Source organism: Ovis canadensis, chromosome 15 (assembly GCF_042477335.2).
Source record: "Ovis canadensis isolate MfBH-ARS-UI-01 breed Bighorn chromosome 15, ARS-UI_OviCan_v2, whole genome shotgun sequence".
Taxonomy (NCBI): domain Eukaryota; kingdom Metazoa; phylum Chordata; class Mammalia; order Artiodactyla; family Bovidae; genus Ovis; species Ovis canadensis.
In genome coordinates, this window is record NC_091259.1 from 65,820,182 (window position 1) to 65,838,515 (window position 18,334).

Consider the following 18,334-nt stretch of genomic DNA (forward strand, 5'->3'; position numbering starts at 1 on the left):
AGAAAAATTTGAAAATGAAAAGACTTACTATATGTGTACTAGAGGGTAAATAGTAATAACTCCTTGTTTGATAGAAGGTTAAAACAGTTGCCTTTTATACTCTGGTAATACTTAGTCTAAGATATTTTGGGGAACTTTCAATGTCCCTGATAAACATTTCCCTCAAGATTACTGATAAATGCAGAAGAGTCAGTGGGAAGAAGAGAAAAGATTAATGAAGCTTTGTGGATTAGAGACTTTCTGAAAGATTTGATATCCTCAGATTTGAATTCTTTCAACTATAACTATTAGATGAGTTTCAAACAGCATAATCCAGAATAAAGCATATAATCGTTTGAATTTTAATAGAACTAGAAACTACAAATAATAAACTACTAACCTATGCTTTAGGCTTTTCTAGACCTGTATTCCTAAAAAGTACTGTATCAACTGAATCAAACTTTCTCTTAAAGAATGCAACTACTTACATGGTCACTATGGTGAAATCTTAATCAGTACCTCCCCAATTTATTGGTTCTGTAAATCAAGAGCTATAAAGAGAAAGTCTGCTCTGAATAAAATATTATCTTTTGGAAAGATTAGTATTTTTTACCAATTTAAGAAAACGAAAGAAAACCTCTAATACTTCCACTTTACTGTCATGTATTTTTACACAGGTTAAAAATTTACATGTTTCTAACTTATATCATCTCAATTCTAAATATTCTTGACTGAATCTTCTTAAAGCTGCAAAGTAAAGGAAGTGCTGAGAAGTAGAAAAGTTCACAGATGAAGAGATATTTTAGAATGTTTGAAGGTTACTATTCATAAATTTGGCTACATCTAAATCCAATTTTAAGAGCTATTGTCTAGTGAGCTATTACCTGGAAAACAGCATGAGAACGAGAAGATGTAGCATTTGTATCAGTGGGATGTTGCGTCCTGTTTCTGTTACCATTATCCAATAACTGCAAAATTTCCTCTGAAGATTTGGGCTAAATTAGTTGAAACAGAAGAAAAACATACAAATTAATCACTGGTCTTTAAAGTTTTTAATAAACCATCAACAATCAAGCAGACTTTTATAGGTAAAATAGAATTTATTTTCCATATATTAAATCCCACTAAATATCAATCGTGTATCATCTGCTTAGCACTTTTGTGCTATATGAAAAATAAAAGATAAAATCTAATCTCTGAGAGATAAAATAATGCATTAAGCAGAATAATATACTATATTAAATGTCCAAGTAGAGTTTTAAAAGAAAAGCCCATTTGATTATTATAAAGGAAAACAAAAGAAGACTGATGATAAACTTGATTATTTTAACTTGACACTTCATTATTTTAAAATAAGCACATGGCTAAATTACCATACTTGCTATTTGAACAAGCAAAAAAAGAAGTTTGTAAACATACCTGATGTAAAGTCAGTCCCTGAACAACCACCCCTTTTTGGGCATCTTCCCGGACAGCAAGTGGCCCTGAATTTACTAAGAGGTCACGAATCTGTTCATTATATACCTTAAAATAAAAAGGATTGCTTAACATTGATGCTTAGCATTGACACTGAAACAGTAGCAACAACGTCACACAAACATGTACACATTGCTGCCTTAAGGTTATATTAGAGTTTGTCTCAAAGAGAAGCAGCATCTCATCCCTCCTATCACACACTGCCATGACTTTTCTAACATCTGATAAAACAGAAGAGTTTGATAACCAGCACTTGAACTTAAAATTCAATGATGGAGTCCTTATATCCTCCTCCCGTAATTCCCCATTTGATGACTACAAGTCAACAGAAATAGGATAGCTGGAATTGCCTCTTCCTATTTTCCGGAAATATACGGAATAAACAGTCTTGGGAAACTCTATAATGGATTGGAAATGCAAGTTGTAAGGAAGTAGTGTGGTTCTTACTGGAGAAGATATTATTTCATGATGCCCAAGTAGCTCAAACTTTTTAAATTTCAGAGCTTAAAAGTTAAAGAAAACCCTTGAAAGATGGATGGTATTTATTTCACTTATCCTTCAATTGCATTAAGTTTAACATGTAATGATAATTCCATAATGGGACAGTCTCCCCCCAACCTGAATGAGGGATTTGCCCTAGTTCACAGTCACAAAGGTAAGAGCAGAGTCTGATATCCTCACTCTACTGAATGGTTCTAAACACACATCTGTATTTTAAATTTCTGGCAATTCTTTTTCTTTCTAGTAATTTCTGTAAGTAATGTAGGGCTTCCCTGTTGGCTCCCAGTGGTATAAAAGCTGCATGCCAATGCAGGAGACATGGATTTGATCCCTGGATTGGGAAGATCCCTTGGAAAAGGAAAGGGCAACTGACTCCAATACTCTTGCCTGGGAAATCCCATGGACAGATAAGCCTGGTGGGCTAGAGTCCATAAGGTTGCAAATGCGTCAGATATGACTTAGTGACTAAACAACAACAATATAAGTAATGTATAGAAATTGTACAATTGACATAATTTTATGAATTTACTAAAGGTACTAAGTTTTCTACTTGATAACAAAATGACAATTATACCTATTTGATAAGATTACAAAAACATATAAAATTTAACCTTTAAGAATTATTTTCTGTAAGTTATATCCATGTTCTAATAAATAGCCTACAGTGATAATTCATTGCTGGTAAAACTTGCTATAATGAATGATAACCATTTTTAAATGCAATAAATTCTTAGAAGTAGTAAACTGAGAAAATGAAGAGATTTTTTTTGGTTCTTATTTTTCTGATAAGCAACAGTCACTTTTTAAATGATTTCCCTTACCCACTTCAATCACACAAAATACATAATTATACAATTACTATCAAGCTGGTCTATGCATCAAAATCACCTGGAAGCTTTTAAAATACATAGATGTCTTGGCCACAATCCAAATCTATTAAACTAAAATGTCCAGGGGGTGAGGTCTAGGTGTGTCTAGTTTTAAAAAGCCCCACAGCCAATTTTGGTGCACAGACTTGAGTGGAAAGCCGTTAGATTAGACATTGCCTTACCATTAGTAAAATGAAAACAGATTTAAAGAAAGAAAAAACAATTAAAAACATTATAAAAACAAGCAAACTTCGAAATTCTCCCAGTTATAAAAGGATCTAAGGAAGAAATAATGAATACGGTGCCATGCTCTCTTTCTAATTAAGTTCAGAACAATTCTTTTCAAAATACTTAACTACAGAAAATGAATTTGATTTCTCTTTTACCACTAAGTTCTATAGACTGACAACAATTTTTAGCAACATAATCTTAAATCAATATTTGAAATGTGAAGAAACTCTCAAACAATAAGATGTCAGCAAGAGCAGTAAAAACTAGAAATTGACCCTCTGACATCACAAATGAAAAGGCAGTAAAATCAGGGATGTCTGTTTCTGCACTGGTTTCTAAACACTATCTGAACACAAAGTGAGAGTGCCAATACTTAGTTATTATTTGTTGAATGTCAGCTATTAAGAGGGTAGAAAGTCTCAAATGATGAGGTATGTCAAAAAAAACCATACACACACACACACACACACACACACACACACACACACACACGAGAGAGATAGCAGGAAGGAGCCTCACGTGGCCAAATTTGCACAATTTAAGCATACAGGTAAATACTTAGAGAAAAGGATTATAATCTATGAAATAATATTAAGAATCCGTAAGTCTACATTGATACAGTAGAGGAAAGGGAAAGCTCTTCCTCTTAGTAGAAAGCCAATGAAGAACTATAGAAGAAACGATGAAATTTGAAAATCACTATCACCTGCAATCATGATAGTAATTGATTCAGGCATGAATCATCAGTGGATACTAAAATGAACAGACCAAAGACTGAGGAGTCACAGGATTTACACTGTTTCCCTACAAGGTATTTATTAATTATAAAGGATAATGCATGCTCAGCCGATTGGCAACTCAGTGGACTGCAGCCTGCCAGGCTCTTCTGTTTATGGTATTTTCCCAGCAAGAATACTGGATGAGTTGCCATGCCCTCTTGCAGGGGATCTTCACGATCCAGGCATCAAACTGGCGTGTCCTGCACTGCAGGCAGATTCTTTACCGCTGAGACACCAGGGAAGTACCATAAAGGGAAATACAGTACCTTTATAGGGGAAAAACTTTGTAGACACCAGCGTAATGAAACTGATCAAAGTTAACACAGCCAGTATCAGGACTAACTAATTATATAAGCCTCTTGATATGTTATACAAGAAGAATTCATCAACACTTATGTGGTATTCCTGCCAGTTCATAACCTGAATGTAATCATGACAAATCCAACTAAAAGCTTTACAAGAGCAACATAAAATAGATAGAAAAAAGAATCCTGATTAAAGGACTAAAGGGATGAATTGCAACTAAATACAATACATGATCTTAGATTTTATTTTCAATAAAGGGAATTGTTAGAATAATTATCAAAATCTCATTATATCATTGTTAATTTCCTGATATTGATTACTATTTAGCTTTTATTTAAGAAATTTCCTGTTTTTACAAGCCTGTAACAAACAGTTCGGGGTGGGGGGAGGGGTGGGAAGGAAAACCACATATGCAGAAAGAAAGAAAAAGAGAGTAAAATGTTAACATATGGGGAATCCAAATGAAGGGAATCCGGAAGTTCTTTATACTACCTATACTAATTCTACTACTTCTGTATAAGTCAGCAGTTATGGCAAAATACTTAACAGAAAAAAATAAGATCTACAACAAATAATTGAAGACTAGGAATTTTAATAATTTTATATTAATATATTCATAAAAAAATTTCTGCCTGATAGAATCATTTGAAAGGACAATGGAATTTCTTATGAAAAGATTTCTCAATACTACTGATTAAACTAAAAAATAACATTGCCAACTTACCTCCAGATAAGAAACTGCGGTACTACATACTTTTTCTTCTTTAATCTCGTCCATGGATTTGTAAAGGTCCAGCATTGTTAGATACATCACTCCAGGGTCAGCAGGTGATCCTAGCATTGTGTGGGTCTTTCCAGCTCCCGTGGCACCATATGCAAGTACTGAGTTTATATGAAAAGGGATCAGAGTTCTTTGTTATGACACATAACATTACTGTATCTACTGTCTAGTGAACAGTCCCACTGGATATCCTAAACAATAACTTGTAAATCCAACAGATCCAAATTCATTTATAGCCGTTCTTAAATCCTGGCAATATACAGTATCATACTGTATTTCTAACTGTGAGTTCCACCAAAGCAGAGACTATGTATCCTTCCTACCTAGTAAGTGACTTACACTACTAGTAAGTGATCTGGCACAAAGCAGGTACTAAATATTAACACAAATTTGCAGAATTCCAAATAAAAGTCATTTATAATAATTCCTTTTAAAATTTTTGTTTTAGGTAAATTACTTTGCTTTCAAGACTCTATCCAGTACAACAGAACAGTAATATATTTCTTCAAATGCCAAAAAAAGAAAACCACTCTGAATTACATATGGCAAATACCCAACATAATATTCAGTTAAAGCAATAAGTCTTTGAGAATTATTTTTATAAATTAAATCTGCTAAGTTTGTTAACTACAAAAATACTTTTTAGTAGGATGGATTAAACTGATTCATGTTTCACTCTATTTTGTTTTATGTAAGCTGGCAGTACAACGTGAAGTCTTAAGATAGGTGGATAATATAAAATAAAATCAAGAAGAAACCAAAGATTCAGTATTAATTTTGTAGAGATTTTTTCATTTGGAGTTAAAATAATTTTTTAAATCTCTAGAGACAATATGGAGTTTCATGAATGAAGAAAAGAACATCTGCTTAAAAATGAGAATCAAAGAAGGTCTAATCAATAAACCACATTCCATTTTTTCTTGACCTAGAGGGTAAACCTTCTGCAATAAAAGTGAATGAATCAGTGAAAGACAGGGAAACATATTATAGTTTTGGGGTATCTTAAAGATAATGCCATAAATGGTGGTAATTACAAAAATATTAATAATGGTGTGAAGTACTTGGTAAGCATTCAATTAACTGGCATTTTGGAGAGCTCTTTTTCTAGGAAACCAACAGAATCATTTTGAAAGGCAAATTATTATAGGTCTAGTGAGAGCACTAAAGATGCTTCTTTGGGCTGAAGATATGCTAAAACAGCACATGTGTGATACTCAACATGGGCTTTAAAAATAGTTACTTCAAGGTATTATAAAGAAAAAACAGTGCTATGAAGAAATTGCTAAGTGTTCAGAAAGGTTCCACTATCCCCTAGGGATAGAGTGCTGCATAGGTAAACATTGGGAATATTTATGAATACAAATTGTGAGAAATCTGGCATCAACTATCTGAAGCATGTGGTTTTAAAACATAAGAAATGGAAAGGATGACCATCTATAGGAACCAAAGCAAGATCCAGGAAAAGAGAGTTTCAAAAATATTATACATGATGACTAAATTTCAAAGAAAATCTACATTTACCAAGTACTGAACTGAAGAATTTTTAGCAAACAAGCATCTTAAAATTGATTATATTTAGAAGAGTCAAGTAGATGTCCTGATATAAAAGTGAAATCAGATGGAATCATTAAATCCCAGCTGAAATAATTACCTGTGCAATTATATCCATTCAAAAAACTATGAAGAATTGGCTTAGTAGTATGTTCAAAAACTTCCAACTGAGTTGAAGTTTCGTCAAAAACAGCATCAAACACAAATTTAAGATCCTTATTTTGTCTCTTTGTAATGTCTCGATTCATAGTTTTCTTTCCATGGAAAAAGCTGATTTCTTCTTGTTTGGGATCAAAAACAAGAATATGCTTATCCACAACATGGAGTACTTTATGAAATCCAGAGGCCTTTTCTTTTGTGTTCTCAGGACGCACACGGACAACTACTTTCATGTGATGACACAGGTCTTCCTCAGTGACAGACATTGTTGGCTATCTTGATTCCTCTGCTTATGTGAGTGGTTGAATATTTCTCTGAAATTAAGGAGTATCAATATTAATTCTACTATATGCAAAATGACTAGCATGTAGTACTAACTAAAAAAAAAGGTGTTAATTGTGTTTCACTCACATAGTAAACGTTACTGGAAGTCCCTAGTTTGAAACTTTCCAATGGTTCTTATTTTGACCTGAATTTCTTTTAAAGGCCTAGGTCTTCTGCCTCATGTCCTATTGTCTTCCCCATTGCCCCTACTCCAATTAACGTGCCAAGTGCTCCAATTACGCCCTTCCGATAGCCATTCTGTCATAAAGTCCTTCCTCAATAATTACATGACTAACTCTGTCACTTCTTTCAAGTCCTTGCTCAAATGGTGCCCATTCTGCCCACCCTTATTAAAATTGCCAAACCGATTTCTAACTGCCCTTATACTGCTCAATTTTTTCCCAAAGCACTTATCACCTCCTAATAGAATATATATTTTCCATCTATTTAGCATGCTTAGTGTTTACTTTCTCAATTCTAGTTAAACTATAAGCCCCTTAAGGGCATTTAAAAAAAATCTTGTTTTGCTTACCAATGCATTCCAAGTCTAAAACAGTGCCTAGTACATGGTAGATACTATAATGTGCATGTTCAGTTGCGTCCGACTCTTTCCAATCCCACGGGTTGTGTGGCCTACCAGGCTCCTCAGTCCATAGAATTTTCTAGGCAAGAATACTAGGGTGGTTGCCGTTTCCTACACCAGGGAATCTCCCGGACCTATGGATTGAACCTGCATCTCCTGTGTCTTCTGCACTGGCAGGCAGATTCTTTACCACTGTGCCACTTGGGAAGCTCAACAGACATTACAAAAACTGGATTACAAAATATGCATAATTTTAGAGCAGAGACTAGGATCTATATTCAGAGATTAGAATTTCTGAATACACAAAAAATTAGGGAACTATACCATCTCTATTACTTTCTACCTGAACGAGCTAACTGACATATACCTGGAACTATTTTTAACTCTATGGGTCTCTGAGATACAGGTGCAGATAAGCCTGGTTGTGTCAGTTTCCAGTGCCAAGAGACTTGCAGCCAAGATCAATTTTATTAAAAACAGTTTGCAAGCCAAAGCTATCCCTTCGGTACCTTAATACAATTCTAAGAGACCCTTTCCTGTCCATTCTCATGACCCAAACTAAAGCAGTATTAGAGCTCTCCTGGAAAATCAAAGCTAGGTTTTTCCTGTGATTATATATGGTTTAGCTATAAAGTTAGGACTTCCCTGGTGGCTCAGATGGTAAAGCGTCTGCCTACAATGAGGGAGACCCAAGTTCAATCGGGAAGAACCTCTGGAGAAGGAAATAGCAACCCACTCCAGTACTCTTGCCTGGAAAATACCATGGACAGAGGAGAATGGTAGACTACAGTCTATGGGGCTGCAGAGTCGGACATGACTGAGCGACTTCACTTTCTTTTCTTTCAGCTATAAAGTCTGAGTTGAAGTGGAAGCCCAGGGTCTGATTAATATTTCGGAGATTTATGAAGTTTTTGTATTTGCGTATCATTTAATATTTTTGCATTTGACTTTTGCAATCTGATCACTTTCACTGTTGACGTATTTGAGGAAACGGAAACTACTGAGGCCACTGGAGTAATGCAGACAAGAGATTATGCAGTCAGCTTAGAACAGGGAGTGGTAAATATAGTCTGAAAGTAAAGACAAAAGAATTTTCTGATAGATGGGGGGAATGAGAGAGATAGGATTCAGGAATTACTCCAAAGTTCTTGGCCTGAGTTTGGAAGAACAGAATAGAACAGAGTAGCCATCAACTGAGATAGAAATAACTGAGGGTAAAGCAGGTTTTGGGGTGAAGATCAGGAGTTCATTCTGGGTATCTTAAATCTGAAAACATTAATCAACATTTAGATGGACATTTCAAGGCAGCTGAAAGCTAAGTCAAGAAAGTAAAGGCTGTCCTCAGAGTTTTAACGCAATGTGAAGCTTTTCAGTTTTTCAAGCTTATCATAGTATTAAAACTTAGGGGGGCCTTCTAAATTAAGGAGGAGAGAATGATCAGTTGTGCTAAATAACTGCTAATAGGTCCAGTTCACTTCAGACGCTCAATCGTGTCTGACTCTGTGACCCCATGCAGTGCAGCATGCCAGGCTTCCCTGTCCATCACCAACTCCCGGAGCCTACTCAAACTCATGTCTATCACTCCCGGAACTTACTCAAACTCATGTCCATGAGTCGGTGATGTTATCCAACCACCTCATCCTCTGTTGTCCCCTTCTCCTCCCACCTTCAATCTTTCCTAGCATCAGGGTCTTTTCAAATGAGTTAGTTCTTCACATCAGGTGGCCAAAGTATTGGAGTTTCAGCTTCAACATCAGTTCTTCTAATTAATATTCAGGACTGATTTCCTTTAGGATGGACTGGTTGGATCTCCTTGCTATCCAAAGGACTCTCAACAGTCTTCTCCAACACTATAGTTCAAAAACATCAATTCTTCAGCACTCAGTCTTCTTTATAGTCCAACTCTCACATCCATACACAACTACTGGAAAAACCAAAGCTTTGACTAGACAGACCTTTGTTGGCAAAGTAATATCTCTGCTTTTTAATATGCTGTCTATGTTGGGCATAGCTTTTCTTCCAAGGAGCAAGTGTCTTTTAATTTCATGGGTGCAGTCACCATCTGCAGTGATTTTGGAGCCTCAAAAAATAAAGTCTGTCACTGTTTCCATTGTTTCCCCATGTATTTGCCATGAAGTCATGGAACCAGATGCCATGATCTTAGTTTTCTGAATGTTGAGTTTTAAGCCAAATAGGCTAAGTACTTACTAAAAGTCATCATGGGATTTGGTAACATAGAAGCAAATAAGAACAACGTGGGGCAATGGTAGGACAAAGGCCTGAATAGGAAAAGACTCAGACAAATGTAGGAAGCACTACTGCACAAGTAAACAAAGAAATGGTGTGGGTAGAGAGGGATAGGGTTAAAAGAAGATATTGTATTTCCTAAAGTAGAAGAAATAATAATGATAAAGCTAACATATATCAGAAAACCATACACTTTTGAAAGGAATTCAAATCAAGGCCAAGACAATCTAAAAGCTGAAGACACTGGACATAGCACTCCCTTTTTAGGACTCTGTGAGTCCCCAAAGTAGAACACTGAAAAGGAAAGGATGGTTATTTAGATTCTAACAGTTAGGTCCCAGATGAATTACTACTCTGGTCTTTCTTCACCCTGAGCTTCTGTCTAGCCAACTCCCATAAATACCTATACCCCTTTTCTTTGACCTTGGACAAGTTACTTGACTTCACTGAATTCCAGGTTTCTCGTTTGTATAAAAGAAATAATACCTAATAGCTGTCTTTAAGCTAAAAGAGATAAAAAGCATTAAGCGTATTAAGGAATTCAATAAATGCCAATTCTCTTCCATACCTGCCTCTTCTTCCCAAAGATAACTGGCCCATCTTTTCATTGTTTCCCAGTGAGCTTATCATTGGCATTTTGGGTAGATCAATTCTTCCTTATTTGGAACTGTCTCAAACATTAGAGGATGTTGACATTTCTGATCCCTGTCTATTAAAGGCTAGTAGAATCTCACATTCCTTGTGATACCCAAACCTAACCTCTACATGGATTTCTAATGGGGGAAAGTGAAGAGAAACTAAAGAGCCTCTTGATGAGGGTGAAGGAGGAGAGTGAAAAACAGGCTTATAACTCAAAATAAAAAAAAAAAACAAAGATCATGGCATCTGGTTCCATCATTTCAGGGCAAATAGATGGGGACAAGGTGAAAGCAGTGACAGATTTCTTCTTCCTGGACTCTAAACTCACTGCAGATGGTGACTGCAGCCATGAAATTAGAAGATGACTGCTTCTTGACAGGAAAGGTATGACAAACCTAGACAGTATATTAAAAAAGTAAAGACATCACTTTGCCGACAAAGGTCTACATAGTCAAGACAATGGGCTTTCCAGTATGGATATGAGAGCAGGACAATAAAGAAGGCAGAGCATAGAAGAACTGATGCTTTCAAACTGAGGTGTTGGAGAAGACTCTTGACAGTCCCTTGGACAGCAAGGAGATCAAACCAGTCAATCTTAAAGGAAATCAACCCTGAATACTCTTTGGAAGGACTAACGCGGAATCTGAAGCTCCAACACTTTGGCCACCTGATGCGAACAGCTGACTTGTTAGAAAAGATCCTGATGATGGGAAAGACTGAAAGCAGAAGAAGAGGATGAGATGATTGGATGGCATCACTGATTCAACAGACCTGAACTTGGGCAAACTCCAGGAGATGGTGAGGGACAGGGAAGCCTGATGTGCTGCAGTCCATGGGACAGCGAAGAATTGGACATGACTTGGTAACTGAATAAGGAAAACAGATTCTCACATTCCTTGTGATACCAAAAACTAACCTTTACACAGATTTTTCTAGAAGCTTTTAGAAATGTTCAACAATGCCTTGCTTTTAAATGATATGCTTTTTTCCCCCCTCAATGATAGATAAAACATACACAAATGAAATGGTTAAAAAACATATAAAACATTAGGTGATTTCTTTCAAAACAGATCTTAGGTTGGAAGGTATCTCTTGTTAATTAACTCATTAACTCAGTAAGTTAACTGTTAAAATCCCAGTTCTTCTACTCACTGGCTGTGACAGTGGGCAAGTTACTGAATCTCCTTATGGATTAGTTTCCTCATCTGTAAAGTGGGACTAATAATAATACCTACCTTATAAAGTTCTTGTGAGGATTAGCACTTAGAAAAATACCTGGCACAGAGAAGGCATTATAACATCTGCTATTATTATTACATATAGCTTAGTGAGCAAAGAGCCATTGACAAAATAGTCGTGCAAATATGCAAAGCTGCAACTCTGATAAGTGCTATCAGATAAAGGTTAACAGTGCTACCTAACAGAGAAGGCAATGGCAACCCACTCCAGTACTCCTGCCTGGAAAATCCCATGGACGGAGGAGCTTGGTAGGCTACAGTCCATGGGGTCGCTAGGAGTTGGACACGACTGAGCAACTTCACTTTCACTTTTCACTTTCATGCATTGGAGAGGGAAATGGCAACCCACTCCAGTATTCTTGCCTGGAGAATCCCAGGGATGGAGTCACATACAGTCGGACACACTGAAGCGACTTAGCAGCAGCAGCAGTGCTACCTAAGATTTATGCATTCAATAAATATTCACTGAGTGCGTTATATGTGTAAGGCATTTTTCTGGGTCTTGGAACAGACAGTTAGAAGCGTATGTGTGGGTTCTTGTTTTAGATGGGAATGTTGTGGAAAGAGACCGAAGTGAGGGAGTGAGCAAGTAAGTGGCTCCCAGGCAGGAGTATTTCAGGGCCGCAAATCCAAAAGCCTGTGGTAGGAAACAGCTTGTGCAGAGGACATAAATGGCTGTGTGGTCAATTTGCTTAAATCTCATTTTGTTTAACCATTTAGTTTTATATGATTTTAATTCTATCTACAGCATCTAAAGAGATGCTCAGTTCCGCTTTGCTCAGTTCTGACTGTAGTTAGAGAGAACACAAGGGAATGGAGAGGGCTGCATTAAAAAGATTAAGCTGGATAAAAGTGGGGCCAGATCTAGAAGATTTGAATGTCAAGTTATAGAACTTAGATTTGACTTTGAAGTTAATTGGAAATTATTAAATGAAAAATTATGCTCAATTATGTTCAAGTATGTTGATGTCATTAGGAATTAATGAGGTTGTTCCTACATTAAAACATGACGACTGTTTTTTTTTTTCTCTTCCCTAACATGGCCAAGTAAAAGAGATAGAAATCCAGTTGATTCTGACTAAGGCACACAGAAATTACATTCCTTGACCATTTTTACTTAAGAAGCGGCAAAAGAAAAGACTACATATTGTTATCTGTGCAATAATGTGTTACCTGAAAAATTATTTTCAGATGATCATTCAGAAGATAGTATCACAGTCTCTGTTCAGTTTTGTCCTATCTACTTTCAAGTGATATCTGTTGAATAGAATCAAAAAAGCAAGCTGGTAGGATTTCACTGGTGGGACTAAAACATTAAGGACAAACATAACACCATTTCCTTTATAATAGAAAGGTATCTCTAGAGTGGGTAGAGTATGAAAGAGGGTGATGAAGGGGCTTTAGTAGTAATCTATAAAATGATAGGGTTGGACTACATTGATAACTAATGTTCTTTTCTAGCTCTAAATTTTATGATTATTGTGTATGACAAAAACGTAACATCTAATAGGACTATATGTTTCTACCTTTACATTCCTCCTTATCTCTTGCTGTGTGCTCGGTATATAGTTAAGTTTTCAAAACATCTGATTAATGAATAAATTAATGAGTTACAAAAAGTAGACATGGAATTCAAAAAAGCAATATAGCCATTTTTGGCAAACACATACTATACTTCTCTAAGAGAACCAACATACCATAGCAGAGTAAAATGGTTGGCAATAACAAGAAATCATAATGAGGACCCTGAGGCATCAAAAAAAGTTAAATAATGTGCCCAATTTCTTTACAAAATTAGGAAAATGAGATCATTTTTATGTTGATTGTTGAAGATGGTTAAAACACTATCACTTAAATAAGGGTAACATTCAATTTTCTGGGAGAATGACTTACACAGAGAGCCTCATTCTTCTGTTATGTTTAAGGAAGCAGTGTTAAAACTAATTCTCTTCAACAGTTGCAAGTTAATATAAACCAAGTTGAACAGGCAAATCCTCATCTTATATCTAGCTACTGTTTTCCTAGATAAAATTTCAGCCAGTTAAGTCAAAGATCATATGAACATATAATAAATTTGACTTAATTCATCAATTGTATGTACTGATACCATCTTCAAAAGAAATCAGATCATGTGACGTACCTCATCTTGTTCTGCTCCAATGACTTTCCAGCATATGAATAAAATGCAAACTCTTACCAGGTCCTATAGGATCTATACCTTGTTCCTGTCTAATGTTACCTTCCCTCTCCATTACTGTTTCAGTCTCACTGTCCTTCTCAGTGTTTGTTCAACACCTCAGTCTCATTCTGGCCTAACTTTCTCTTCTCTCTGCCTGGCAGGCTCTATCTTTAGGTATTTACAAATCTTAATATCTCAGTTCATCATTCAGGTCTTTGTTCAAACGTCACTTCACAGAGGTTTTCCCTAAAGATTTCATTCCAAACTGTATCACCCTGCCCTTGCCTCTCTAATTTCTTATCAGTTTTATTTTCCTTCCTGGCATATAAACTACTTGGAAAATATATATTATTTGGTTACATATTTATTGCTTAGTTCCCTTCTAAAATGCAAGCACTATGAGAACTGGAACTTTATCTGCACTCCAGAAACTAGAAAAGGGCTTGTCATATATTTAGAAATTTTTACATACTTGTTGAATAACTGAATGAATGAACTAATGAAGATTTTCAAGATACGTGTTCAAAAAATAAATGCAGAATAGTGGATATGGTATTCAACCATTTGTATTTTCAAAAGACATATACATACTTGTATGTGTGTGGGCTCTCTCAGGAAGAGAACACAAGAAATTGATAATACAGTTGCTTGATGTGGGAAAATAATTGACAAGCAGGTTTACTTTCTCCTTATATTCTTTTGTACTCTTTGGGTTTTAAACAAGTCTAGGTATTTTTATCTCAAAAACAAAACCAAAAAATATTAAAATTTACCTCAAACACAAAGTTTCTCTTAATAACTTTGGAATACTTTTTCCTGACTTGTTATTCTACAAATAGAAATGTGCTAAGCAATTTACATACTTATTTAATCTCTGTAACAACCCTATGATATAGGATTTTATATCATAGCATATGATACAAAATCATACCTATTTTATATAAAGAGAAACTGTAATACAGAGAGGTTAAGTTAACTGGCTGAAGTCACATTATTGGAAGCACAAGACATGAAATTTGAACTCTGACTGACTGAACCTAAAGTTCAAGTATTTAATCATCCTCTCTATAATGAGATAAATATATAACTCTAAGATATTTTCTGATAGAAGAAGTTAAACTATCTTCACTTTTGATAGAAACCTCAGGGCCTAGTACTGGGGCTCTTGCAATGAATGTTGAAACAAAACTGGAAGTTCATGATTTTTCTGTGCCAGCTGGGTAAGTATCTACTTCCAGAAAATGTTATTAATTTAGAACTCTGGAATTAGGTGGATATGGTGATAATTAGTAATAATGAACAGTGGCTGTCATTTGAGTACACTCTGTATGCCAGGCATTATGATAAACAATTGACATTCATCATCTCATTCAATCCTTAAAATATAAAGTAGACTCTATTACTGCCTCCAATTTACAAAAACAGAGACTTAGTTTTAGGATAAGGAATTTTTTCCAAAATGACATGCGATTAAATGAGAAGACAAAATGTGGATCCAGGTCCAAATCTACAATCCATGTTCTTAGCAGCTATGCTCTATTGGAATCAAAACGAAAGGCTTTCAAAAAATGGAGCAGAAGTGTTGTATAAATTTTCTTGAAGGTGTGGAGTAATACAGTTATAAATTATTTCTTAAATACAAATTCAAATTTGAATTTGATGCAGATTCCATAAACATTTTTTAGGACCAGGAACTACCTTCCACATTATCATGTACAGTCTCTATGTAACTTAATCCTCTTATTGGAAATAACTTGAGTGCTAGAGCCATTGATTCTAGTAACTTGCAAGCATCAAGGAAGAATGAAAATTTCGAAAGGAGGGAAGGGCAGTACTAACATCTGGACTATTTTTTTCCTTCTAGTTTTCAGAGTTGACAGCATAAAAGTCATTTTATTGTGTACCTTAATTGATTCAAGATATATTTAGAGTGGAACAAGATACATTTTAAAATGAAAACTTTGTGTATTTGTAAATACTTGTTTAGTAATAGAAGAGGTGCCAATTTCTACCGTTAAAAGGCAGGTAACCTTTGTGTACTGAAACAAACAATTCCTACAAAATAGTAGAAAGTAAATAAAAAGCAGTATCTAACCTTTGGATGTCATGTTCTCTGGCAACAAAGTTCATAAATACTTACCAAAATCCGAGATGGGGTCGCTGACCATGGTAGAATAACACTATCAACTGAAACCTGTAGAATGTCTAACACATCCTACCTGGTTGTTAAAAATTAATAACCTATACACAACACAAATTTTCAATTCTGGCCAAATAATGTCATAAACAGCAGTCAGCCTTGACTTCTCTGAAACGGAGTGCCTAATGAACACTCCTCAAGGCGAATCTCGCAGACACTTAAGAAACGATGGTAGAAGAACTGATTCTCAGTGCTTTAAGTATTTTTCATTTGCAGAGCATCAACTACCAGTATCTCTTCCATAGCCTGGCTGATCCTCAGCAAACCCATTAGTCACTGCTGGCAGGTTTTATCTTGATGCTACAACTGGGGCTCGGGGAAGGTTCCCAGCTGATCTTTGACAGGTTAACAGCAGAACCTCGCTGGACAAAAAGCTTGCAAGTTGGTGAACCAAGGCTCCTCATCTGATAGTTAAGCCTAGAGCTATACTTCAAAACAAAACACTCTGTATATGGAGTCCTGAAGGAACTTTGCACTGTAAGGTACTGAACAGTTAGTGTTCAACCAAAGTCTGGGAAAAGAGCCAGGATGCCCTTTAAAATTTCCGATTTCCTCAGAATTTCAGGTAGGAGATCTCTGATCTTCCTGCTGAGCCGTCGAGGACTCTCGTTCAGGCAGAGCCACATTCTAGTGCGTTCTCAAGTTCCTTCCTTTCACTTTATCCCCAAGGAACCTTAACCAGGCCCACCCGCAACCCTACCCCATCGCCGCACTTAACGCTTCCGTGTTTGTCAACAAGCCCACCGGGTCCTCTATTCCTGAGGCGGCGGGACCTCTCCGCTTCCACCGAGATAGGTCATCCAAAAAAAGCCCCCGAGACCAGTTTTCTCCTCTAGCCTTACACTCACCTCAGGCTCAAAAAGTTTCACTCGAATGTCCGCCACCCGGCTATTCAAACTCAGCCTCGAGATTCAAACTTAAGCCAGCTTCCTCAGCGCCTCTTTTCATTGGCTTCCGTCTTCGTGACGTCACCACGCAGGACGTGGCCGTGGCGCGCTGCAGATTGGCTCCAGGCGTCTTAGCGGCGCGGAGCACTAGAAGCTGCCTAACTCCGCGTCACCGTGGCAACGCGGAGGCTGCTTCCGGAGGCGTTGGCCGAGGTGGGCGGGGTTAGGCTGCAGCTGCAGGTGGGAGGCAGACACCTGGGATCTTCAGGAAGCCTTCAGACCGTGGGCACGGGCCCGGTTCCTGGGTTCAGGGTGTGAGTGAGACGAGTGCGGGCAGGGCTTGGCCATGCCCTCTGCTAGGGGGAGAGGGGGAGCCTGTTGGGTATGGATTAATGGGTTTTGGGTGTTTATTTTCTCCTGTTCTCTATTTAGCAATGAGGCCTCCAAGGCATAGGTCCCGTGATCTGGAAGCTATAAGGGCCTGTTCCTTCCAGCCACTTTCACGTGGACAAAACTGGGGTCAATTCATCTAAATTAATCGAAAGTCCAGGACTTTTGGTTTGAGAGCCCAGGCTTCATTGCTCAGGAACCCCAGGCTCATTCCCTTAGTGCCTGCTGACTGTGAAACTATTTGTTGTATGACTGTTTCTCCATTTCTTTCTAAGATGGCATTACAAAATAAATTTATTCAAATTTATTGGCCTAGTTCATTATTGGATGCAGTGGGCTTTTAAGTCCTGGGTTGTAGTTAGAATTTTAGAATGTAACTATAAAAAGGAAAAAAAAAATATATCTGGAAAAAAAAAAGGCAGATGTGTTTGCTAAGAGAATTCATCGTTTATTTCTCAGGATATTTTTAATAGTATGATCTGAATTTTTGTTATTCTTATGTTACTATTGTTGTATCCATTCATTTAATAGTTATTAATTGTATATTTTAAGGACATAATAGCACACAGTTGAGTCAAACTCCTGGCCCTCTTGGAGCTTATGTTCTAGTGATTCAACATCACCATATATACAGGATGGCACACCACCAAATGTAGAGTGTTATAAGTGAACAATGTAGGGGAGGCCCTCATATTATAGGCATTTATTTCCTATTGAAGAAAATCAGAAGCACTTTGTATTGTATATGATGCATAATATATGATTATTTCTGAGCACTGGATAGAGCATCAATAAAGTTAATTGCTGGCTGTACTAGATGGATCTTAGCTAGTGAGATAGTGATTTGTATGGTGCTGGGTCTGGTAGTAAAACTGAGAAGGCTTTTCATTTTATTTCAAATATGCACTCACTCTGTGGTACTTTACCTTTGATGTCCCGGGCATTTTATTAATTATATATATTATCCAATCACTTCCAAGTTTCAAAAGAGCCCATGAGATGTATATACTATTTA

The 18,334-nt window shown here is 36.6% G+C and overlaps 2 protein-coding genes across 8 annotated transcripts in view; one reads left to right on the plus strand and one right to left on the minus strand.

Annotated features, from left to right (window-relative positions):
• The window catches only part of KIF18A (kinesin family member 18A), a 79,717-nt gene extending 62,664 nt beyond the window's left edge, over positions 1-17,053 (minus strand). Inside the window, exons 1-5 of the mRNA XM_069552951.1 lie at positions 16,891-17,053; positions 6,574-6,946; positions 4,866-5,023; positions 1,399-1,503; positions 864-974 (exon numbers count right to left, since the gene is read on the minus strand). Coding sequence (XP_069409052.1) covers positions 864-974; positions 1,399-1,503; positions 4,866-5,023; positions 6,574-6,898 — 699 coding nt within the window. The 5' untranslated portion in view covers positions 6,899-6,946; positions 16,891-17,053. The remainder of the gene's footprint in view (positions 1-863; positions 975-1,398; positions 1,504-4,865; positions 5,024-6,573; positions 6,947-16,890) is intronic.
• METTL15 (methyltransferase 15, mitochondrial 12S rRNA N4-cytidine) overlaps positions 17,016-18,334 on the plus strand; it is a 248,559-nt gene continuing 247,240 nt past the window's right edge. For 3 of the 7 annotated variants that reach the window (XM_069552958.1, XM_069552953.1, XM_069552959.1), the window contains exon 1: positions 17,140-17,243. The gene's annotated coding sequence lies outside the window, so the exon portion shown is untranslated. Of the gene's footprint in view, positions 17,244-18,334 lie in introns of all 7 variants that reach the window. The other 4 variants (XM_069552954.1, XM_069552957.1, XM_069552955.1 and 1 more) reach the window with 4 other exon arrangements.